The 26,779-nt window shown below is 43.6% G+C and overlaps 1 protein-coding gene across 1 annotated transcript in view; it reads left to right on the top strand.

Annotated features, from left to right (window-relative positions):
• The window catches only part of LOC129695907 (adhesion G-protein coupled receptor V1-like), a 491,758-nt gene that overhangs the window by 336,420 nt on the left and 128,559 nt on the right, over positions 1–26,779 (top strand). The window contains exon 83 of the mRNA XM_055633356.1: positions 4,123–4,223. Within this exon, the coding sequence (XP_055489331.1) occupies positions 4,123–4,223 (101 nt within the window). The remainder of the gene's footprint in view (positions 1–4,122; positions 4,224–26,779) is intronic.

The following is a 26,779-nucleotide window of genomic DNA, read 5'->3' as shown; positions in this document are numbered from 1 at the left end:
TAATAAGTGCCTTTTTGATGAAAATAGAGGGTTGTGGTGGAAGGACAATATACAGGTTGGAGATCAGTGACTAGTGGAGTTCTGCAAGGATGTGTACTGGGACCGCTCTTACTTGTGACATATATGTGACATAAAACACTTGAGCATAAATGTAGATGGGTACGTTGGTAAATTTGCAGATGACACCAAGATTGCAGGGGTCATGGACTAGGAGGAAGTATGGGATACAGTGGGATACAGATAAACTATAGAAATGGATGGAGAAATAACAGATGGAGTTTAATCCAAGTCAACCTGAGGTTTTCTTAAAGGTCAAATGTACTTAGAAAATATACAATTAATGGCAAGACCTATAACACCATTGATGTACAGATGGATCTTCGGGTCCAAGTCCATAACTCCCTGTAAGTGGCAACATGGGTAAAGAAGGCATATGGTGTGCTTGCCTTCATTGGTTGGGGCATTGATTATATTAGTCAGGAGGTCATGCTGCAACTGTGCAGGACATTAGGCTGCATCTTGTATATTCCATGTGGCTCTTGTCACCCCATTACAGAAATGATGTGGGGACTTTAGTAAGGATGCAGGGCAGGTTTAGGAGACACTTCTGGGATTAGTGGGTATCAGGTCCAGGGAGCAGCTGGACAGCCTTGGATTGTTTTCACTGGAATGCTGGAGATTGCGGGGAGACCTGATGGACATATATGCAATTATCAAAGGCATAGATAGGATGGATGGTCAGAACCTTTGTCCCAGGATGGAAAGATCAAATACTAGAGGGTATGAGAGGGGCAAAATTGGAAGGAGATGTGTGGGGCAATTTTTTTGAAACAGCAGGTGTAAATACTTGGAGTGCGCTGCCATGGTTGGTGTTGAGGCAAATACAATAAGAAACCTTTGGATAGGCACATGGATGTGCAACAAATGGAGGGATATGGATAATGCACAAGCAGGTAAGATTTAGTCGTGGCTTAAAATGCTGGAGTAACTCAGCGGGACAGGCAGCATCTCTGGAGAGAAGGAATGGGTTAAGTTATGAGTTGAGACCCTTCTTCAGAGGGTTAGGGAGGGGTCTAGGGTGTAGGTTCTGTTGTCATAGAGACATGCAGCACAGAAACAGGTCATTTGGCTTATTGAGTCTGCACAAACCTTCACCGCCCACTTACACATGATCCTAAGTTATTCCCATTAGTTTCAACCCAGATTCTGCTACCTACCTACAATTTATTTACCAACCTGCAGATCATTGGGATAAGGGAAGAAACCAAAGGCACAGCTGGTAGAGCAGGTGCCTCACGGCGCCAGTGAACCTGGTTCAATCCTGCTCCTGGGTTCACAGTGTGGAGTTTGTACGTTCTCTCTGTTACTGCATGTATTCCCTTTGGTTTCTTCTCATGTCCCAATGGCCTGCAGGTTGTAGATTGATTCATTGACCGCCATAAGTTTGTAGGTGGGTAGAAGAATCTGTTTTAGTTTGTTATTCATTATCTTCCTTGCCTTAGTGGGCTCTGCCTAGTCATGATAATCCTAAGATTAAAGTTTATTAGCCTATTTACTTCAGATATCGTTATGAATGCTCCATAATGGAAAAATGGGCTGAAAGATGGCAGATGGAGTTTAATGCTGATAAATGTGAGGTGCTACACCTTGGCAGGACAAATCAAAATAGGGCGTACATGGTAAATGGTAGGGAATTGAAGAATACAGTTGAACAAAGGGATCTGGGTATAACCGTGCATAGCAAAGATCTTATAGCGGAGCAAGATAGGCTACTCCTGCTAAATGCAATGGACTGACGTGTAGTACGCTATGGAGGGGATCATGGGCATTTTCCACGCCCATTTTAGCAACCTGAGCCTACCTAACCCGACCCGACTCGCACTGTAATCAATGTTGCGGGGCAACAGTTTGTGTGGGTCAGATTCATAAATCTGTCAGTTCAAACTTCTTGTCAAGAATAAAATTTGATTCTGGTAATTGTCTTTTTTAATGTTTTTTAAATCATTTCTTTTTAAATGGCTCACAAGCAGTGTTTGAGTTGATTTTGTAGTAACCGGAACCGACCCGACTCGCAGGGTGATTGACAGGGGGGACTTTTTGTGCGTGATTATAGGGTTAGATTCATAATTCAATTAGTTCATAATTCTGTTGATTCTTGTTAAGGAATAAAATGTTTATAAACACACATACATGAAAATTATATAAATGTATATAGCACACACAATTATATTTCTTCTAAACCAATAATGAACTTTATTTCAGACTAGACAAGGGACATTAAATAAGAAACATTGTAAATAAGAAACATTGTCTTGGGGCACTCTCTCTCCCCGCTGCCCCGGGCCCCGCACTCTCTCTCCCCGCTGCCCCGCACTCTCTCTCCCCGGCCCCGGGCCCCGCACTGTCTCTCCCGCTGCCCCGGGCCCCGCACTCTCTCTCCCCGCTGCCCCGGGCCCCGCACTCCTTCTCCCCGCTGCCCCGCACTCTCTCTCTCCCCCGCTGCCCCGGGCCCCTGCACTCTCTCTCCCCGCGCCCCCGGACTCTCTCTCCCCGCTGCCCCGGGCCCCGCACTCCCTCTCCCCCGCTGCCCCGGGCCCCGCACTCTCTCTCCCCGCTGCCCGCTGCCCCGGGCCCCGCACTCTCTCTCCCCCCGCTGCCCCGGACTCTCTCTCCCCACCACCCTGGACCCCGCACTCTCTCTCCCCGCTGCCCCCGGGCCCCGCACTCCTTCTCCCCGCTGCCCCCGGCCCGCACTCTCTCTCCCCGCTGCTCCGCACTCCCTCTCCCCGCTGCCCCGGGCCCGCACTCCACTCTCACTCTCTCTCCCCGCTGCCCCGGGCCCCGCACTCTCTCTCCCCGCTGCTCCGGCTGCCCCGGGCCCCGCACTCTCTCTCCCCGCTGCCCCGGGCCCCGCACTCTCTCTCCCCGCTGCCCCGGGCCCCGCACTCCCTCTCCCCGCTGCCCCGGGCCCCGCACTCTCTCTCCCCGCTGCCCCGGGCCCCGCACTCTCTCTCCCCGCTGCCCCGGGCCTTGCACTCCTTCTCCTCGCTGCGGATCCAATCTTTGGCCGGAAGCAAGAAGGCGGGAGCAAGAAAGCGGAGCAAGATGGCGGAACAAGATGGCGGAGTCAGCTTGCTAAAATGTGTCCTGTAATCACCCATGAAACCGCCCATGAGCGCACCTCACGTTTGCGTGAGAGTAACCTATCTTGCTTCGCTCTAACATCTTTGGTGCATAGTTCCTTGAAGGTGGAATCTCATATAGATAGGGTGGTAAAGAAAGCTTTTGCTATGCTAGCCTTTATAAATCAGAGCATTGAGTATAGAAGCTGGGATGTAATGTTAAAATTGTACAAGGCATTGGTGAGACCAAATCTGGAGTATGGTGTACAATTTTGGTCGCCCAATTATAGGAAGGATGTCAACAAAATAGAGAGAGTACAGAGGAGATTTACTAGAATGTTGCCTGGGTTTCAACAACTAAGTTACAGAGATAGGTTGAATTAGTTAGGTCTTTATTCTCTGGAGCGCAGAAGGTTAAGGGGGGACTTGATAGAGGTCTTTAAAATGATGAGAGGGATAGACAGAGTTGATGTGGACAAGCTTTTCCCTTTGACAATAGGGAAGATTCAAACAAGAGGACATGACTTCAGAATTAAGGGACAGAAGTTTAGGGGTAATATGAGGGGGAACTTCTTTACTCAGAGAGTGGTAGCGGTGTGGAATGAGCTTCCAGTGGAAGTGGTGGAGGCAGGTTAATTGGTATAATTTAAAAATAAATTGGATAGGCATATGGATGAGAAGGGAATGGAGGGTTATGGTATGAGTGCAGGCAGGTGGGACTAAGGGGAAAAAAAGTTGTTCGGCACGGACTTGTAAGGTCGAGATGGCCTGTTTCCGTGCTGTAATTGTTATATGGTTATATGGTTATAATGCCCTACAAAATGAACAGTATAAGTATATAAAACTGACTAAATCAATAGCAAAATATTTTTGGCTGAAGTGAATTTTAAGAGTCTTGTGTTATTTAAAATGTAGGTTATTTAATGCAGACACAGACACTGGCATGTTCAAAGTCTTGTATAAAGTTCCTTCTGACATAAGCAACGGTCTGTATCCACAGGTTTATCCTTGGCCATTTTGTCTCACCTGCTGTGTTCAGGATTCTCCATGTTTGCAGCCAAACTTCTCATGCACATGATGGTCGCCTGCCTTGGAACTCAGGTAACATTTCTCAGAACAGTGCTAATTCAGAATATTGAACAATGTTTTGCAATATGTGATAACCGTCCCAGTCTTACGTTTTAAATAGCTTGGGCATTTCAATTTGAACATCTTTCGAATAACAGTAAATGGCACATAAAGAACAACAAACCAGACAGTACTTTAATATTGTTTTTGGATGTGTTGAATTCTATACCTTGCATTATTATTCTCACAGATGCTGTAGTGATGAGGCTGACTTAAATTTGTTCTAAATTTCTAACACCGCGTGTGGAAATGTTTCTGAAATTAATTTCCGAAAGATTTGCCTCCAGATATTCCGTCGATATCTTCCAACCTTGGAACCTCAGATCTGCAGAAATATGTTTTATCCATCCTTGTTATCTTTCTTCCTGCCAATTTTGAATTTCTATTTAGTATGTCCTCCCTGCTTATTGCACCTTTACTAATTTCCTGATGAGTTTAATATTTTGTCAGGTTTCCATAAATGTTAACTTGTTCAACTTTTCTGAGCAACTTTCACAGTTGCTTTTGTGAATTCTGTATGTATAACAATAATAGCAATTGCGTCCCTTTATATATTACTTTTAAAGATTAATTTTGGGAATCAGGAAACAATACATCCTTTCCAAATCCATTCTGTCCCTCTCATGCCAGCTAAAACCAAATTCTGAAGTATTTGTTCAAGAAGGAACTGCAGATGCTGGAAGATCGAAGGTACACAAAAATGCTGGAGAAACTCAGCAGGTGCAGCAGCATCTATGGAGCGAAGGAAATAGGTGTTTCCTTATTTCCTTCGCTCCATAGATGCTGCAGCGCCTGCTGAGTTTCTCCAGCATTTTTGTGTACCTTCTGAAGTATTTCTTTATCCTTAATTATTGATTCCAGAGAGTTCATACCTTGGATATCGAGCAAATTGGTCATCGTAAATAATGGAGTGACATGCACATATTTCCATCCACCTGACTCGAGAGAAATTAGGAAGTTTATAGTTGGAACCTCTGCAATGTTGTCATCGACTTCTTTTGAAACCCCGGTTGGAAACCATTAGATCCTAATAGTTCGTGACTTTTTAGTACAGTAATCTTGCTCATATTAATTTTAGTGAGTCCCTAATACTTTCACCAATATCACCAATATCTTCTGTCAGTAGTCAGAACTTAGTCTTCTAATCTTTTTTATTCACACATCTTAATTAATTCAAAGGCAAATATATAGATGAAGTGAAGACTCATTTATGAAAGAGGCTTTGAAACTTAGTTATTTATATCCAGAGTGTTTGAGATTTTTTTAAATACAAAAACATCTTGTATCATCAACTACCCATGATTGTAATTGATTTTCTTTGCCTGATTATCTTATCCTTTGATCCAAGTCTTCCATGTAATCATATTTGTTTTTACAACTTTTTGAAAGAATTTGCTGTTTGTCATTCTTCATGCTTTAATAGAGTAATTCTGCTTCTTTAGGCTTTGAAGGGATAGGAATATAATGGCTGAATTCAGAACAATGTATACAGAGTATGAGATAAAATCCACAGCACGTTAAAGGTGATGTCATGCAACATTTTGAGTTTTAAAATATAACTTGGATCTCCTTAGATCTTTTGGCCCAAAAGTCTATCATGCACCAGTACTGCTGATTAGAAAGGCTGAATATTATAATGTGGTTAGGTGCCACAGTATCACCTCCTGAAGCTGCAGAAGATGAAACCTTAAAAACTGATTAGTAGCATTTTGCTTGTAATTTAATCTTTAGGTTTGGTCTAAATTATTGGTAAATTGCAATTGAGGTTACTCTGTAATTTTTTTTCACCAGTTGTGGAGGAATACATACAAAAATGTCCACTGGGTTAATCTACAAAGTCCAAATGATTTGTTTGTTAAAACATTTTAGATTATGCTTATTATCTTATTATCACTGAAATGTTGAAAGGGTGGTGAATCTGTGGAATTATTTGCCACAGAAGGCTGTAGAGGACAAGTCAGTGGATAATTTTAAGGCAGAGAGAGATAGATTTTTGATTAGTACAGGTGTCAGAGTTTATGGGGAGAAGGCAGGAAATGGGGTTAGGAGGAAGGGATAGACCAGCCATTATTGAATGGTGGAGTAGACTTGATGGGCCGAGTGGCCTAATTCTACTCCGATCACTTATGACCTTATAACCAGTTTAGGTACATCCAAAAATGAATAGTTGCCCATCGGCCTTTCTTCAGAGAGTACCGGAAAAATTAAGATAAAATATGAAAAGATTTAGAAGCTGATTTTTGCATTTGGAGATGATTTTAGTAAGGAACTGCATCATACTGATAAAGCAAAGGGAAAGGCCAAAGATAGATCATTGAAGGTTTGTAAGTAATGATGTGAAAGCAGGAAGAGAAGTTACTATTGTGAATACTACAACTAAGTTTGGATAGATAAAAGGAAGTGGGGAACTTCCACTAAAGCAAATAGAAAAGTTGTGGTGGGAAATTATTCCTCCCAGAGCTATCTGGTTGTAAATGGATCAGAGAGGAAACATTTATCATATTCATGGCGAATTAAATTTACGTTTTTAGTTAGAGCTATTTAAGACTTCAAGCTGAAACCTAACTGGAGAACCATAGCATTCACACAATGAAATGGCCTAGTGCACGTATGTGAATGAGGTCAGTTTTGTTAATGAGTTTGAAGGAAACAGAAGATCAAAGCAACTATCACATTACAAGAGCAGGAATTTTTATGAGGGTTGAAATAGCTGATGGAATTATAATTATATGGACAGGACAGAAGCATTCAGTATTCAGGGACAAATTGGGCATAGGATACCAGAGATTGGACATGTTGTGATCCAATTTCTCTTTGATTATTGTAACTTTTGTGTTACCCAAAACACAATCAAAGCTGCTTGGAAAAATTGAGGCCATTGCATCTGTAAAACTTCATGTAATGTCACAAAGAGTGCATAAGGTGTTAGAGTCCTTAAAAAAAAAGCTGGATTGAACAAGGCTGATTACGAGTAGGATGGAAGAGAAAAAAGGAGGAACAGGAGTTCTTGAAGATCTGGGCTTGTAAAATGAAATTTCATTCACATGTTGGCATGTGAATTAAAAGCATACAATTTGGAATGGCCTGCAAACTTGTCAAGAGAAAAGCGATTGAATTTGTTAAAGAGAAAAACTTATTAACGAGAAAAGCAATTTAATTTTCGAGTGCAGATTTTCCATATGAAATGATAAATAGTTTACATTTGAAATATTCACATGCTTCTCCTATTTGGTTGTCAGTGAGCCATTCTAGCTTCCCTCCCAGTTTTCAATCATTTTAGGTTTAGTTTTAAACCGTGAACAATGGCATATTACTCATTTTTGTTTGGCACCTGCAGGTGGCAGCACAGTACAGTTCAATAGACATTTGAACATAACCATATATAACCATATAACAATTACAGCACGGAAATAGGCCATCTCGACCCTTCTAGTCCGTGCCGAACACATATTCTCCCCAGTCCCATATACCTGCGCTCAGACCATAACCTTCCATTCCCTTCCCGTCCATATAACTATCCAATTTATTTTTAAATTATAAAAACGAACCTGCCTCCACCACCTTCACTGGAAGCTCATTCCACACAGCCACCACTCTCTGAGTAAAGAAGTTCCCCCTCATGTTACCCCTAAACTTCAGTCCCTTAATTCTCAAGTCATGTCCCCTTGTTTGAATCTTCCCTACTCTCAGTGGGAAAAGCTTTTCCACGTCAACTCTGTCTATCCCTCTCATCATTTTAAAGACCTCTATCAAGTCCCCCCTTAACCTTCTGCGCTCCAAAGAATAAAGCCCTAACTTGTTCAACCTTTCTCTGTAACAAATAAATGAAGTTTCAAGAAATGAACATTACAGACAAATAGGCAGTTGAACATTATTGAGCTCACTAACATTGAAACACCGAGTATATTTTGTTACGATCACATAGGGATCCACCATCTACATCATTTAAAACTTAACCACAAAGGTGTAAACCTGAAATTCTATTCCTGAACAACCTCTGCAGGTTGAATGATCTGATAATAAGTTCTGAATTGAAAAAACAGATATTTTATGTGCATAACATAAATCTGGAGCGATGAAGTAGACCTCATTTCTTGTTGTCATACTTAGGTATATTAAATTGCTTGGGCACAGCCCAGAGAAGAATGTATTCAAAATATGTGATTCTCTCAGCTGATAGAAACATAGAAAATAGGTGCAGGAGTAGGTCATTCGGCCCTTCGAGCCTGCACCGCCATTCAATATGATCATGGCTGATCATCCAACTCAATATCCTGTACCTGCCTTCTCTCCATACCCCCTGATCCCTTTAGCCACAAGGGCCACATCTAACTCCCTCTTAAATATAGCCAATGAACTGGCCTCAACTACATTATGTGGCAGAGAATTATAGAGATTCACCACTCTCTGTGTAAAAAATGTTTTTCTCATCTCAGTCCTAAAAGATTTCCTCTTTATCCTTAAACTGTGACCCCTTGTTCTGGTCTTCCCCAACATCGGGAACAATCTTCCTGCATCTAGCTTGTCCAACCCCTTAAGAATTTTGTAAGTCCTAATCACATGTCCTAAAGCAAGGAGATTTACAATAACAAATAATTATTTTTAATATAAAGTCCCTTTAACATTGCTTAGAAAACTAAAGACCTCAAATGAGCAAATTAATACCAAGTCACAGAAGGTAGTGTTTGAGGATGATCAGCTATGATCACATTGAATGGCGGTGCTGGCTCGAAGGGCCGAATGGCCTACTCCTGCACCTATTGTCTATTGACAAATCAGTAAAAGCTTTGTCAAATATATTTGGTTAAATATAAGTATAACGTTTTCGCTGGGTGCTCCGGTTTCCCTCCACACTCCAAAGATTTGTGGGTTTGTAGGTTAATTAGCTTTGGTAAAATTGTAAAATTCTCCATAGTGTGTAGGACTTGTGTGTGCCTGTTTCTATGCTGTATCTTTAAATCTAAATCTAAACTAAGAGTGTCAGAAATGTATATAAAGAAGAAGAAAATGGAGAGGTTGAGGGTAGGATTTTCAGAGCTGAGGACCTAGGCAGGTCATTGCAAAGTTACTGGTAGTATACATGTAGGGGTGAGTGAGAGTTGGAAGAGTTGACATCTCAGAAAAATATAGGGCTGGGGGAGAGGGAAATTCAATCCTTTGTGCCCAAATTCTGCATTTCAGATCCAAAAATGGCTTTGTTGAATGCAGTGTGTTAATGGTTCTATTATCCACCCAGACACTGCACCCCACTGGCTTTGCTGTACTTCCTCTTCAGTGCTAAATCTGTTCAAAACCTCATTACAGATGGTTAGTTTTTAACATGCACATACCGACATGCATGCAATGTAATAAATCTGCGACTTTGTGACTTGAGCTAAAAAGAAGTCATTAATTTAGATATAAAGGACTTTGATATTGGCCTGAGGCCAAAAAATAAAACAAACCCACCTTGAAAGGTTAAATGAGCACTATTAAACCTTCACCCAAAGGAGACAACAATCTCCCTCTTCTCTTTCCCATCTCCATCCTCCACGATCCACATTTGGTTAAACCTACAGCTGAATGCTTCCCATTGACTGGTCCGCAAATGCCTATTGTATTGCCAAATTATGTACCCAAGATAAGTTGATGGTGCTAACAGTAACTTTGCCAATGTAGAAACATAGAAACATAGAAATTAGGTGCAGGAGTAGGCCATTCGGCCCTTCGAGCCTGCACCGCCATTCAATATGATCATGGCTGATCATCCAACTCAGTATCCCGTACCTGCCTTCTCTCCATACCCCCTGATCCCCTTAGCCACAAGGGCAACATCTAACTCCCTCTTAAATATAGCCAAATGAACTGGCCTCAACTACCCTCTGTGGCAGAGAGTTCCAGAGATTCACCACTCTCTGTGTGAAAAAGGTTCTTCTCATCTCGGTTTTAAAGGATTTCCCCCTTATCCTTAAGCTGTGACCCCTTGTCCTGGACTTCCTTAACATCGGGAACAATCTTCCTGCATCTAGCCTGTCCAACCCCTTAAGAATTTTGTAAGTTTCTATAAGATCCCCTCTCAATCTCCTAAATTCTAGAGAGTATAAACCAAGTCTATCCAGTCTTTCTTCATAAGACAGTCCTGACATCCCAGGAATCAGTCTGGTGAACCGTCTCTCTGCACTCCCTCTATGGCAATAATGTCCTTCCTCAGATTTGGAGACCAAAAACTGTACGCAATGTACTTTGCAGATAGCTGGTCTTTGGGCAAATACTTTCCCAAAAGAAATCATTAAAATATTTATGATGGCATCTTGTCAGCTGATCCAATTTTCTTGATTTGTATTTTAAGAAGGGTGTCTCGACTGCATATAAATACAGCCCACTCATCCCATATGTTAAAATGACCAAATCCTGAAAATTGGCTTGGGTCCGTGTTATGCCAGTATGGTGGACAGAAATCCCACCAACCACATTTGTATCCTCATAAGGATTATACAATTTGGATTATAAGGCTTGCATGATGTGATGTAATCGAACCTCGGAAAGTCCCTGGAGTTTTATCGGCAATTATTAAGTTTGTTCAGCAACATTCTTGCTTCAACTTTCAGCTGCAACTTCTATAAATTAGTTTGATAAGTCGAGGCCTATTTAAGTCAAAGTGAAACAGGATTTCTGAATTATCTTCTGGCAATATTGACACACAAAATACATAGCTCAAAAGAGGCAGTGTTTATTGGCAAGACCATACACTGAAAACTATTTACAAGCTGAATGTAATTTCATGCAATTGTTCCATTATGACATACCATGTTAGCTAACATAAAACATTTTGTGCAAACTCAACCAATATAAAGATTCATATTCAGATAAAGAATTGTGTTGGCTGTTCTTTTAGCACCATGCACATTATGAAAGAGATGGTGTTGACTCTAATGAGGTACATAAAACTGAATAGGTCCCTGGGACCTGACCAAGTGTTGTGAAACGCAAGAGAAGTATTTGTTGGAATCCTTGTGAGATTTTTGTGTCTTCCTTAGCTATGGGTGAGGTATCAGAGGATTACTCGGTGGTTAATGTTCTGCCTTATTTATGAAGGTTTGTACAGACAGGCCAGTGAGCCAAACGTCAGCATTGAGAAAGTTAGTGGAAGGGAATATTATAAACAGGATCTATTGGCATTTGGGAAAGCATGGACTGATCAGGGATTGTCAGCATAGCCTTGTGTGTGGGATATCATCTTTCACAAATTTGATTCCGTTTTTTGAAGAGGTAACCAAGAGAATTGTCTACATGGATTTTAACAAAGCCTCTAGCATAGTAAATCTTATTTAAAGGTTAGATTATATGGGATTCGGGCTGAGCTAACCAATTGGATACAGAATTGGCTTGGAAGGAATGAATGGGTTGTGGTTGAGAATTACTTATTAGATTGGAGACCAGTTGACCAGAGGTGTGCTGCAGGAACTGATACGAATCCAATGCTGTTTGTCATATACAATGCTTTTTTTGTGGTGGCAAGCATTGGTACAGAGTGCCTGCACATCTAATAATCTAAAGATCCAAATTTAATGCTCCAACCACGTGATATGTATGTTTATTAACTGTGCGTACCATAGAAACATAGAAAGAAACATAGAAAAATAAGTGCAGGAGTAGGCTATTCGGCCCTTCGTGCCAGCACCGCTATTCAATATGATCATGGCTAATCGTCTAAAATCAGTACCCTGTTCCTGCTTTTTCACCATATCGCTTGATTGCTTTAGCCCTAAGAGCTAAATCTAACCTTCTCTTAAAAACATCCGGTGAATTGGCCTCAACGGCCTTCTGTGGCAGAGAATTCCACAGATTCACTACTCTCTGGGCAACTTTCTGTCCATAAAAACTGTACTGTTCATATATTTTGATGATTTGGTGAGTTTTAAGTAACATGATTCGTACGTTTTGTGGATGATACCAAAATTGGTGGTGTGGTGATCAGTGAAGAACATTGCCTAAAGTAACCACACGATCTCGATCAACTGAGAAACTGGGCCAAGAAACAGCAGATGGAATATTGACACTCTCGAGTGGAAAGTGAGTTAAACCAGGCCAATGATAGCACCTTGGGGAATGGTCCTAGTGGTCCTAGTGGTACAGGTACATAGTTCCCTGAAGTAGTGACACAGGTCAACAAGGTGGTAAAAATGAAATATGGCATGATGTGACAATGAGTAGAAGAATCGGAAATGTTATAATACAGTATAGAAGCTGGGATGTAATGTTAAAATTGTACAAGGCATTGGTGAGACCAAATCTGGAGTATGGTGTACAATTTTGGTCGCCCAATTATAGGAAGGATGTCAACAAAATAGAGAGAGTACAGAGGAGATTTACTAGAATGTTGCCTGGGTTTCAACAACCAAGTTACAGAGATAGGTTGAATAAGTTAGGTCTTTATTCTCTGGAGCGCAGAAGGTTAAGGGGGGACTTGATAGAGGTCTTTAAAATGATGAGAGGGATAGACAGAGTTGATGTGGATCAGCTTTTCCCTTTGAGAATAGGGAAGATTCAAACAAGAGGACATGACTTCAGAATTAAGGGACAGAAGTTTAGGGGTAACATGAGGCGGAACTTCTTTACTCAGAGAGTGGTAGCGGTGTGGAATGAGTTTCCAGTGGAAGTGGTGGAGGCAGGTTCGTTGGTATCATATAAAAATAAATTGGATAGGCATATGGATGAGAAGGGAATGGAGGGTTATGGTATGAGTGCAGGCAGGTGGGACTAAGGGAAAAAAAGTTGTTCGGCACGGACTTGTAGGGCCGAGATGGCCTGTTTCCGTGCTGTAATTGTTATATGGTTATATGGTTATATGGTTATATTTGACTACACCTGCAAAATCAGTTGCAGTTCTGGTTATCATATTATGGGAAGGATCTTATTTTCGTGTCCATCTTGTTACAAATGTTGACCTCGCTGTCATCGTCCATCCTGAAAAGGACGCAAGCTTCCGGCGACAATCAGTGGAAGCCACCACGTCGCAATAGATGATGATGGTAGCAGAAAAAGCATCCGTGCTAAGGGGCTATGGGAAGGATGTGAATAAGCTTGAGAGAGTGAGACCTTTTTCCTTCCGCACACAATATTTAATATGTAAAAGAATATGTGAGTGTTCCATTCTGTTTGTAGTTTGTTTGGTTGTTTGTTTGTTTGTATTTTTGCACAAAGTCCACGAGCATTGCCACTTTTCATTACACTGCACATCTCGTATGTGTATGTGACAAATAAACTTGACTTGACTTGACGAGAAAAGATTCACACGAATATTACATAGACTGGAGGTTTTGAATTATAGGAAACATAGAAACATAGAAAATTGGTGCAGGAGTAAGCGATTCGGCCCTTCGAGCCTGCAACGCCATTCAGTATGATCATGGCTGATCATCCAACTCAGTATCCTGTACCTGCTTTCTCTCCATACCCCCTGATCCCTTTAGCCACAAGGGCCACATCTAACTCCCTCTTAAATATAGCCAATGAACTGGCCTAAACTACCTTCTGTGGCAGAGAATTCCAGAGATTCTCCACTCTCTGTGTAAAAAATGTTTTTCTCATCTCAGTCCTAAAAGATTTCCCCCTTATCCTTAAACTGTGACCCCTTGTTCTGGACTTCCCCAACATCGGGAACAATCTTCCTGCATCTAGAAGAAGCTGGGTAAGTTGGGACTGTTTTCCCTGGAGTGAATAAGGCTGTGGAGTGACCTTCCAGAGGTTCATAAAAATAAGGGGCATAGATGCGATGGATTGCCATAGACTTTTTGCCAGGGTTGGGGGAGTCTGAAACTCAAGGGCAATGATTTAAATTGAGAGGAGAAAGATTTAAAGGGGACCTGAAGGACACATTTTACAGATAGAGAAGTATGCATATATGCTATGAGCTGCCAGAGGAAGTGGTGGAGGCAGGGACAGTAGCAATTTTTAAGAAATAGTTAATCAGATATATGGGTAGGAAAAGTTTAATGTGATGTAGGCAAATAGGACTAGCTCAGAAAGACACCTTGGTAGCAATGCATGAGTTTGGCCGAAGTGCCTGTTTACGTGCTGTGGAACTCTTTGATAAATTGTGATCAGGATAACATTTGGGGCCAACCGCAAAGCTCAGCGACCTGCTGTTAAGAGACTGAAGGAACAATGTTAGGATTCTTTTTCATCAATACAAAGAGGGAGAAAAGTCTAGAATTGCTAATGATGATCAGGACACCATACTGTCCTTGAAAGAACATTTTTGTTCACTGACACCTTTTGGGGAAGATGTCTGCTGCGTTATTGATATCATCTGGAGCTGATCGACAGTAATGTGTGCCCTGAAGCGTCCAAAACAACAACTCTGTTTTCCAAACCTTTGTAATAAATGACTGTACAGTAAACTGGAGAAAAAAATCAAACTTGATGTGTTCAAGAAGGAACTGCAGATACTGGAAGATTGAAGGTACACAAAAATGCAGGAGAAACTCAGCGGGTGCAGCAGCATCTATGGAGCAAAGGAAATAGGCGACGTTTTGGGCCGAAACCCTTCTTCAGACTGATGGGGGGTGGGGGGGGAGAAGGAAGGAAAAAGGGAGGAGGAAGAACCCGAGGGCGGGGGGATGGGAGGAGACAGCTCGAGGGTTACGGAGGGGAGGAGACAGCAAGGGCTAGCAAAACTGGGAGAATTCAACGTTCATGCCAACCGGACGCAAGCAACCCAGGCGGAATATGAGGTGCTGTTCCTCCAATTTCCGGTGTTGCTCACTCTGGCAATGGAGGAGACCCAGGACAGAGAGGTCGGATTGGGACTGGGAGGGGGAGTTGAAGTGCTGAGCCACCGGGAGTTCAGGTAGATTATTGTGGACTGAGCGGAGGTGTCCCTTCCTTAACCCTCGAGCTGTCTCGTCCCATCCCCCCGCCCTCGGGCTCCTCCTCCTCCCTTTTTCCTTCCTTCTCCCCCCCACCCCCCATCAGTCTGAAGAAGGGTTTCGGCCCGAAACGTCGCCTATTTCCTTCGCTCCATAGATGCTGCTGCACCCACTGAGTTTCTCCAGCATTTTTGTGTACCTGGCATCAAACTTGATACTGGTTTTGGACCATTTAAAGACACTTTCTGCCTATGTCTCCTTTATTAGCATATGTGGATTTGTGCCAAAATTGAACAAAGAGAAATATTAGGCCATGTAGCGCCTCTGGCAAGGTTGGTTCAATAGCATCACGCTGCTGCCTGGATGAGTTCCAAGGGCTTATAGACTGTACTGGGTGAGGTAACCATTGGACAGAGAAACTTCTTTGATCTCTCTATCAACAATCTACCTATGGATGAGGCATTCAACCAAAACAGAATAATTGGGGGCAATTGCAGCATTATTACGACAAGGCGTAACATGACTTTCCACCTTGTGTAGCTTTCATTAATGTTTCTATTATGTTGTATATCACCATTGCCATGCTAAATGGCTTACATTTGGTGTGGATCAAACGGCTCAAATCAGAAATAGCAAAATTATATTCTACTACCATCTGTAAGCTTGTCCCACGGTGATTTTTTTTTTAGGCAACTGCCGGCGACTGTCATAGTGCATTTCGTTGTCTCTGTACTGTACACTGACAATGACAATTAAAGTTGAATCTGAATCTGAAGCTGAGTTGTAGCAAGTCACCAAAAAACCGGCGGCAACCTACGTCATCCTGGCGACACCCTACGACACACCTACGTTAGGAGAAGTCAAGCTACTCCCATTGGCGTCAAACCCACTGTCGGCGAAAAATTTTCAACATGTTGAAAATTTAGCGGCCACCAGAACGAACGCTACGACTTTTTGCGCGACTGAGGAGACTACTCACGGCGAACATGCGGCGACAAACTAGTCGCCTGTAGTTGCCTAAAACATTGCCTAAGTGGGACAGGCCCATTACTGGCCTGCAACATCCCTCCTTTCACCCCAACCTCCACGCCGGAGGACCAATGCAAGTTAATTGGGGAATATGGAAATTGATCCCAGGTACAGTTTCACGCTGGGAAACAACAACATGGATGGAATTCATGGTTAGCCCCCCCAATTCCACATGATAGACTGCTTTGGAGGGTCAGATCGCCTGGGATCCAAGGAGAGATAACAACTGGATTTTTATTAATGGCTAAATGCGAGGAAGCAGTGAGTGATGATGGAAGGTTGTTTCTCAGACTGGATGCTTATGACTAATGGTGTGCCTCAGGGCTTGGTGCTGGGCCCATTGTTGTTTGCCATCTATGCAAATTATTTGGATGAGAACATCCAAGGCATGATTAGTAGGTTTGCAGATGGCACTAAAGTGGGTGGTATTGTAGATAGCAAAGATGGTTGTCAAAAATAGCAGCAGGATCTTGATCGGCTGGGCAGCTGAGCTGAGGAATGGTTGGTGGAGTTTAATACAGATAAGCACGAGGTGTTTTTTTTCGAGAAGTCTAACCAGGGCAAGACTGACACGGTGAATGCAGGGCTCTGGGGCATGTTGTCGAGTAGAGGGATCTCGGAGTGCAGGTGCATAGTTCCTTGAAAGTACCGTCGCAGGTATATCGGGTGGTCAAGAAGGCTTTCAACACCTTGGCCTTCATCTCAGGGTATTGAGAACAGAAGTTGGGAGGTCATGTTACAGCTGTACAAGAGATTAGTGAGGCCACATTTAGAATATTATGTCCAGTTTTGGTTACCCTGTTATAGGGTAGATAGACATAGAAACATAAAAACATAGAAAATAGGTGCAGGAGGAGGCCATTCGGCCCTTCGAGCCAGCACCGCCTGGCTCGATAACCTGTGCCTGCCTTCTCCCCATATCCCGTGACTCCACTAGCCCCTAGAGCTTTATCTAACTCTCTCTTAAATCCATCCAGTGACTTGGCCTCCACTGCCCTCTGTGGCAGGGAATTCTATAAATTCACAACTCTCTGGGTGAAAACGTTTTTTCTCACCTCAGTCTTAAATGACCTTCCCTTTATTCTAAGACTGTGGCCCCAGGTTCTGGACTCGCCCAACATTGGGAACATTTTTCCTGCATCTAGCTTGTACAGTCCTTTTATAATTGTATATGTTTCTATAAGATCCTCCCCTTCTAAACTCCAGTGAATACAAGCCTAGTCTTTTCAATCTTTCCTCATATGACAGCCCCGCCATCCCAGGGATCAATCTCGTGAACCTACGCTGCAGATGTTATGTTATTAATCTGAAAAGGGTGCAGAGAATATTTATGTTGCCAGTTCATTGGCTATATTTAAGAGGGAGTTAGATGTGGCCCTTGTGGCTAAAGGGATCAGGGGGTCTGGAGAGAAGGCAGGTACGGGATACTGAGTTGGATGATCAGCCATGATCATATTGAATGGCGGTGCTGGCTCGAAGGGCCAAATGACCTACTCCTGCACCTATTTTCGATGTTTCCATGTTTCTATGTTGCTGGAACACGAGGTCTGAAGCTACGGGGAGAGGTTGAGTATGCTGGTACTTTATTCCTGAGAATACAGGAGGATGAGGGCTGATCTTATAGAGGTGTATAAGATCATGAGAGTAATAGATGGAGTAAATGAACAGTGGGGAAATCAAGAACCAGAGGACAGAGGTTGGGGGGGGGGGGGGGATACGGGCCAAAAGCAGGCAGGTGGGACTAGTGTTGATGGTGCATGATGGTCCTTGTGGCCAAGTTGGGCCAAAGGGCCTGTATGACTCTGACTCCTATGCAAGAAATTACGAAAATGACCCCATAATCAATGATCAGGTCACAGTTCTGCAACCTTGCATTGTCAGTCATGGATGTTGGTGGACAGATAACCAATAGTAAGAATTGGGTCCATAAGCATTGGCAGAGTCAATGGAGAGTACCTTTAACTTTAACTTACTTCATGCAACAATAATGACTGGATAACTCATCTCTCCCTGAGGTACCACAATCACAAAAAACAGTCATCAATCAATTTGATTTATTCCATAATATATTAGGAAATGGTTCAATGCACTGGATGCAGCAAAGCTTATGAGCCCTGACAACATTCTGGCAATAGCACTAAGCGAACTAGCTAAGGAACTAGCTTATACTTCCAGCAGTGTTTTAACACAGCTACAACATTGGTATCTCTTCTCAACAAGTTGAAGAGATTTCCTTTGCACAAAAGACAACAACAATTAATTCCACCCCGTTATTCTATGATACGATACGATAGGACTTTATTTATCCCATGAGGGAAATTGATCTGCCAACAGTCATAAAACACAAGGTGCATGCAACATGAAATTAAAATGACGAGTGGAAAGGATTGGGGATGTGCAAAGAATAGGTGGGGGAGGAGTCAGTCCACCCCACAACAGAAGTGGGAGGAGTTGTACAGTTTGATAGCCATGGGGGAAATGGATTTCCTGTGGCGTTCTGTACTGCATCTTGGTGGAAACAGTCTGTTGCTGAAGGTACTGCTCAGGTTGACCAGTGTGTCATGGAGGAGGTGAACTGTATTGTCCAAGATGCTCTGCAGTCCCCAGGATGGAGCCAGCCTTCCTTCTGAGCTTGTTAATCCTGTTGGTTTCTGCGGCCTTTGCGCTGCTGCCCCAGCACACAGCGAGGAAGAAGATGGCACTGGCTAACACCGATTGGTAGAACATCTGCAGCTTCTTATTGCAGACGTTGGAGGAGCAGAGCCTTCTCAAAATGTACAGACGGTTCTGTCTACTTTCAATCATTCATAGATAGGGCAGTGATGATAGAAGTTGTTGATAGTCATGTCTCCGCTAATTACTCTCCAATCATCTGCTTGCTCTTATTTAGTTTGGTTTCTAACAAGACCGCTTGGCTGCAAACCTGAGAAACAAGAGACTTCATCCAAGTATATTACCAACTGTCTGATTTCCAGAAGAAAACTGAAAATGGCTGTTTTGACTTTGAGGAAATAGACAATAGGTGCAGTAACCATATAACCATATAACAATTACAGCACGGAAACAGGCCATCTCGACCCTTCTAGTCCGTGCCGAACACATAATCTCCCCTAGTCCCATATACCTGCGCTCAGACCATAACCCTCCATTCCCTTCCCATCCATATAACTATCCACTTTATTTTTAAATGATAAAAATGAACCTGCCTCCACCACCTTCACTGGAAGCTCATTCCACACAGCCACCACTCTCTGAGTAAAGAAGTTCCCCCTCATGTTACCCCTAAACTTCAGTCCCTTAATTCTCATGTCATGTCCCCTTGTTTGAATCTTCCCTACTCTCAGTGGGAAAAGCTTTTCCACGTCAACTCAGCGGGTGCTGAGTTTCTATTTTCCAGTATCTGCAGTTTCTTCTTAAACACCTTAGCAGTAGTAGGCCATTCAGCCCTTCGAGCCAACACCGCCATTCAATGTGATCATGGCTGATCATCCCCAATCAGTACCACGTTCCTGCCTTCTCCCCATATCCCCTGACTCCACTATTTTTGAGAGCCCTATCTAGCTCTCTCTTGAAAGCATCCAGAGAACCTGCCTCCACTGCCCTCTGAGGCAGAGAATTCCACAACTCACAACTCTTTGTGAGAAAAAGTGTTTCCTCATCTCCGTTCTAAATGGCTTAATCCTTATTCTTAAACTGTGGCCCCTGATTCTGGACTCCCCCCAACATCGGGAACATGTTTCCTGCCTCTAGCGTGTCCAAACCCTTAACAATCTTAGGTACACAAAAATGCTGGACAAATTCAGCGGGCGCTGAGTTTCCATTTTCCAGCATCTGCAGTTCCTTCTTAAACACCTTAGCAATCTTATATGTTTAAATGAGATATCCTCTCATCTTTTTAAACTCCAGAGTGTACAAGCCCAGCTGCTCCATTCTCTCACAAATACTTGTGTTCAACTCTTGAGGAGCCCTGTGGCACGCTGCTGAGAGTAAGAACTTCATCAATGACATAATGTTTAAATGAATTAAATTGAGTCTTTGATTCCATCTCGTTCTCTATTTTGCAATAGTTATTATCAACCATCAGCACCAAATATTCAATTTAACTACATTTCATTGCCTATAGAAGACAATCCTAAGGTAATTGAAAAATTTGAATGTGCCTTTTTAATACCTTTGAACAATAGAAATTAGTTGTGATTGAGGAAAATAGTACCTTTCCACAGAAGGAGATCATTATCTTGGTACAATGATATCAGGGATTTGTTTTGGGCAATTTCTTAGTGTGCAATTTTTTAATTGCTCACCATTCATTTATGATTAGTAACATTTGCTGATGTATGCAGTGTTCAATTCTCAGCTGCTGCTCTTTTATTGAAATGGTCCACATCTACATGGAGGAGATCTGGACAAGGTTGGCGTGTGGGCTAATCGGTGTCAAATGCTGACAATGGCCATCTCCAAAAAGTCGCCATGCCTCGATATTGAATATAATTATCAATTCCAAGACTGGAGAAAATAAAAATCTTCACAATAGTTGAGATGAAATCTAGTACCAATGTACAAAATTAGATTTCTGATGAATTAATCTGTAGGAATCAGAGGAGCATTAAATAGTTGTGACTTAGTATTTTGAACACGGGATATTGGGGCTGCAACGAGGAGTGGCCTCCAACAGGAGAAGACCGGGGACTCTGGTGCCGACGACTCACCTCACCGTCGCGGAGCTGGCCGAGTCCAGAGCGGGTGGAGCGGTGGTGGAGCGCTGCTGCTGCTGCGGCCCGACCTCCGGAGATTCGGAGGCTGCAACTGCGGGTCTGGCGGACGGAGGCACCGGGAGCCCGCGGGTCCCTGGAGGGAGACCGCTTTTCAGGGCTCTCGCAAAGGCGACTTCTCCCACCCGAGTTGCGGGGTTGAAGAGCTCCTGGAGCGGGGCCTGACATCACCGCCCCGCGCGGCTTGGAATGGCTGCGGGACTTTGCGAGCGCACGCCAGGGGCTCTAACACCAAGACCCGGTGTGCGACCTCGCACCACCCGGCGTGGCTTTAATGGCCGCGGGACAATCGCCATCGCTAGCCGTGGGCTTTGACTTTGACTCTGACTTCGGGGGGGAGTGCAATGGAGAGATAAGTTTTTTTTGCCTTCCATCACAGCGATGTGATGGGTGTTTATGTAAATTATGTTGTGTCTTGGGTCTATTTGTTTTGTAATGTATGGCTGCAGAAACAGCATTTCGTTTGGACCTCAAGGGGTCCAAATGACAATTAAATTGAATCTAAATTGAATCTTGAAAATGATTTCTTGCTCACCTCAGTTCCAAAATAATTTCAGTTTATTTGACTTGTTAATTGTCTACAGTGTCTAGCTTAGATATTAGGTGTGTTGCTAGCACTCTATGGTGATGTTGATCTATGCATGTAAGTTGATAATAATTTAGTGAATGTTCTCATTATGGAACATATGACTGGCAAGTTTAGTTCAGGAGTTGCGAGGGGAAATCCTTTACTCTGGCCGAAACATAGAAACATAAAAAATAGGTGCAGGAGTAGGTTATTCGGCTCCGAGCCAGCGGCGCCATTCAATATGATCATGGCTGATCATCCTAAATCAGTACCCCATTCCTCCTTTATCCCCATATCCCTTGATTCCGTTAACCCTAAGATCAATATCTAACTCTCTCTTGAAAACATTCCATGAATTGGCCTCCACTGCCCTCTGTGGCAGAGAATTCCATGGATTCACAACTCTCTTGGTGAAAATGTTTTTCCTCATCTCAGTCCTAAATGGCCTACCCCTTATTCTTAAACTGTGCCCCCTGGTTCTGGACTCCCCCAACATTGGGAACATTTTTCCTGCATCTAGTTTGTCCAATCCCTTAAGAATTTTATATGTTTCTATAAGTAAAGGAAGGAGAGGAATTTGTAGCAGCAGCATGGGAAACATGAGATATGGTTAGTGACTCTGTCAACAATGATGGGTAAAAACCACAGATAAGGAAGAAGTGAGACATTTCGGGAACGCCAATGTTGAAAGTTTCATCATCAGAGAATATATGTTGAAGATCTGGGAAAAGGGAATGTAATTCTTATAGGAGGCAGATGGAACATCAGTAAACAACATCTTTCTTAAAAACATGTTTAAGAGAGTTCAACATCATAGTGCAATACAACTATGGTAACAGGCATTTCATTCCAACCTGTCTCTGCTGCCCATAATATCCTATCCAAGCTTGTCTCATTTGCCCACGTTTGGCCCATAGTTCACTAAACCTTTCCTATCCTGTCCCTTTACCTCCCCCCACGACCCCATCCAAGGACCCAAACAGTCTTTCCAGGTGAGGCAGAGGTTCACTTGCACCCCCTCCAACCTCATCTACTGTATCTGATGTTCCAGGTGTCAACTTCTCTACATTGGCGAGACCAAGCGCAGGCTTAGCGATCATTTCGCTGAACACCTCCGCTTAGTCCGTCTTAACTACCTGATCTCCCGGTTGCTCAGCATTTCAACTCCCCCTCCCATTCCCAATCTGACCTTTCTGTCCTGGACCTTCCCCATTGTCAGAGTGAGGCCCAGCGCAAATTGGAGGAACAGCACCTCATGTTTCACTTGGGTAGCTTACAACACAGTGGTATGAACATTGACTTGTCTAACTTCAAGTAGTCCTTGCTTTCCCTCTCTCTCTCTCTCCATCTCCTCCCCCTTCCCAGTTCTCCCACCAGTCTTACTGTCTCCGACCACATTCTATCTTTGTTCTGCGTAGTCCCCGACATCAGTCTGAAGAAGGGTCTCGACCCGAAACATCACCCATTCCTTCTCTCCGGAGATGCTGCCTGTCCCGCTGAGTTACTCCAGCATTTTGTGTCTACCTTTCCTATCCATATGTCTGTCCAAGTGTCTTATGCGTAAGACAAGATATATTGGACTTGGCACCAATCTATTGATTTGGATGGAGAAAGAGAACCCCAAAAGAGAGAAGGAACGAGTCAGCGATGGATCATGTGACATCAGGATGGATACGTGTCCCGGGGTGCCATACCGCCGCTGGCCAGAAGGATGACTGAAGACCGGAACACAGCCCGGCCTGCCCCACAGGCCTCCCAGAGACTGCGGGGAAGCCAGGCGGCGTGTCCTGAAGGCCGAAGGAACCTCAATGGTGGCAGTGATGGGAGCCTCAGTGGCGGGAGCGGGAGACTCGGCGGCAGCAGCGGGTGCCTCAGCAGCAATGTGGGTTCGGCAGCAACCGGAGCCTCGGTGGTGGTGGTGCCTCGGGGTTGATGAGCGTGGGGGAGAGGGGAAGACAATGGGGACACGGCGCGGGGAGATCGCTGTGAGGTACGGTGGGAGAACAAAGGGGGACTCGGTGTGCGGTAGAATCCCCTGCCCGGGGGATAAGTCTGTGTTTGTTTGTTCATTTGTTCCGATGAAGGTGCTGTGCCGAAATTGACTGTTGGCAGACCAATTTCCCTCTGGGGATGAATAATGTTTTATCACATCGTATTGGCAAAAGCATCGTCATTTGTTAAGCTGGCATGAGTGCAAGAAGCAGCAGCAGTGCAGGCTCTGGAGGCATTGATGCCCTGGAGAACAAGTGGGAGGCCAAAGCCACAATAGAAATATAATATACTGTTCCATACATCCCACAAAAAGACCAGCAAAGAACAGGGTTATTCACATTGCTACACCTTTGATCTGGGAAAGATGAGTGGAATTTAGGGGAGGAGTTGGTCAAGGTGAGGCCGAATTCAACTAGATGAATGAGTACATTGTTGGACCAGTGCGTATGGCTCCTTGATTAAAATAAGAAAGTTTGGACCAGGACCAAAGACAACACAGCATTTGCATTTCCAAACCAAAGGCAACACAGCTTTAGCATTTCCAAACTATATTTTCAAATCACATTAAGGGCACTGACAGGTCATTAAAACCACTCAGTTTAGTAGACGTGTTCAGTGTTATTCACAGCTCAGACTGAGAGACGTGACCTTCTTGCTCCCCCATCTTGTAGAGACTAACTGAGGCACTCAACACTTCCGGGTTTTATAGTCGCTCCGGAATGGGCGTGGCCTTCAGGAGAGCGAATCTCAACATTTTTTAAACAATATCAACTCTTTTATTTTTCATCGATGGAAATAATCCTCTTGTCCTGCGCAGCGCAGGAGGACTGAGTAAGATGGCCAAAAATCACAGCCATAAGTGGCAGCGTTTTTTCTAAAATCAATATACAGAACACTAGGAAGTGGTCATGATCAGACTTTTATTAATATAGATTCAGCATTAATACAGCATTTTGAACAATAAGTCATTGAGGTAGAATTAGGCCATTCAGCCCAACAAGATTACTCCACCATTCAATCATGGCTGATCTATCTTTCCCTCTCAACCTCATTGTTCTGTCTTCTACCCATAATGTTTGACATCCCTACAAGTGAAGACAGGACGCAGCGGTAGAGTTGCTGCCTTACAGCGTCAGAGTACCAGGTTCGATCCTGACAACGGGTGTTGTCTGTACAGAGTTTGTACGTTCTCCCCGTGACCAGCGTGAGTTTCTGTGGGATCTTCGGTTTCCTCCCACACTGCAAAGACGTATAGGTTAATTGGCTTGGTGTAATTGTAAATTGTCCCTAGTGTGTGTAGGATTGTGGTAGTGTTCGGGGATCGCTGGTCGGCGCAGACTCAGTGGACCGATTAGCCTGTGTCAATGCTGTATCACTAAACTAAAAAAGAGAAACCTGTCGATACCGTGGCACAGTGACAGAGTTGCTGCCTTACAGCGCCAGAAACACGGATTAGATCCGGAATACAAGTGCCTGATGCATGGAGATTGTACGTTTTCCCTGTGACCCCGTGGGTTTTCTCCGGGTGCTGTGGATACCTCCCACCTACAAAGACGTGCAGGTTTTGCAGGTTAAAAGGCTTCTGTAAATTGTCCCTAGTGTGTAGGATAGCACTAGTGTACATAGAAACATAGAAAATAGGTGCAGGAGTAGGCCATTCGGCCCTTCGAGCCTGCACCGCCATTCAATATGATCATGGCTGATCATCCAACTCAGTATCCTGTACCTGCCTTCTCTCCATACCCCCTGATCCCTTTAGCCACAAGGGCCACATCTAACTCCCTCTTAAATATAGCCAATGAACTGGCCTCAACTACCTTCTGCGGGAGTGAATTCCAGAGATTCACCGCTCTCTGTGTGAAAAATGTTTTCGTCATCTCGGTCCTAAAAGACTTCCCCCTTATCCTTAAACTGTGACCCCTTGTTCTGTACGGTTGATCATCGGTCAGTGCAGACTCGATGGGCCGAAGGGCCTGTTTTGTATGCTGTATTTCTAAGTCAAACAATGATTTGGCCTCCACAGCTGTCCATGTCAATGAATTCAATAGATCCTCCACCCACTGGGTAAATTCATCCTTATCTCCTTTCCAAAGATATGCACTTTTATTCTGAGGCCAAGTCCTCTGGTCCCGGACTATCCCGCGAGTGGCAACAACCTCTCCACATTCACTTTATCTGGGCATTTCACCATGTGATAAATTTCAATGAGATACCCCCTCATCCTTCTAAACTCCAGTGAATACAGGCCTAGGTTCGTCAAATGCACGTCATACATTAATCCAATCATCCCTGGAATCATTCTTGTAAACCTCCTCTGAACCCTCTCCAATGCCAGCACATCCCTCGTCAGATATGGGGCCCAAATTGGTTCACAATACTTCAAATGCGGTCTCAACAGCACCTCATAAAGCCTCAGCATTACATCCCTGCTTTTATATTCTAGTCCTCTCAACATGAATGCTAACATTGCATTTAACTACCTTGCTATCGATTCAACCTACAAATTAACATTTTGGGAATGCTGCAACTGGTTCCCCTGAGACTCTTTGCACCTCCGATTTCTAAGTCCTCTCCCCATTTAGAGAAATAGTCTATGCCTTTATACCGACTACCAAAATGCATGGCTCCACACTTTGCTACATTATATTCCATCTGCCTCTTCTCTGCCCACTCTCCCAACCTGTCCATAGAAGCATAGAAAATAGGTGCAGGAGTAGGCCATTCGGCCCTTCGAGACTGCACCGCCATTCAATATGATCATGGCTGATCATCCTACTCAATATCCCATCCCTGCCTTCTCTCCATACCCCCTGATCCCTTTAGCCACAAGTACCACATCTAACTCCCTCTTAAATATAGCCAATGAACTGGCCTCAACTACCTTCTGTGGCAGAGAATTCTGTGTGAAAAATGTTTTTCTCATCTCGGTCCTAAATGATTTTCCCCTTATCCTTAAACTGTGACCCCCTTGTCCAAGTCCTGCAGACTCCCTGCTTCCTCTACTCTACCTGCCCCTCGAACTATCTTCGTATCATCCACAAACTTGTCCACAAAGCCTTCAAATCCCCTCATCCAAATTATTAATATACAATATAAAGAGTAGCGGGCCCATCACCGACCCCGTGCGACATACCATTAGTCACTGACAGCCAAATAGAAAAAGCCCCCTTTATTGCTACACTTTGCCTTCTGCCATTCAGCCAACCTTTCATCCATTTGCAGTTGTGATTTTCAAAGCACATAATTGCACTATATTCATTGATGTGTGGCAGCAGGATTATGTTTGCATTTGCGGTGCTCCTTAAAAATAAACCCGTG

This window comes from Leucoraja erinacea, chromosome 3 (assembly GCF_028641065.1).
Source record: "Leucoraja erinacea ecotype New England chromosome 3, Leri_hhj_1, whole genome shotgun sequence".
In the NCBI taxonomy this organism is placed as follows: domain Eukaryota; kingdom Metazoa; phylum Chordata; class Chondrichthyes; order Rajiformes; family Rajidae; genus Leucoraja; species Leucoraja erinaceus.
The sequence above is the reverse complement of the archived record's forward strand: the minus strand, read 5'-3'. Positions and strand labels throughout refer to the sequence as shown.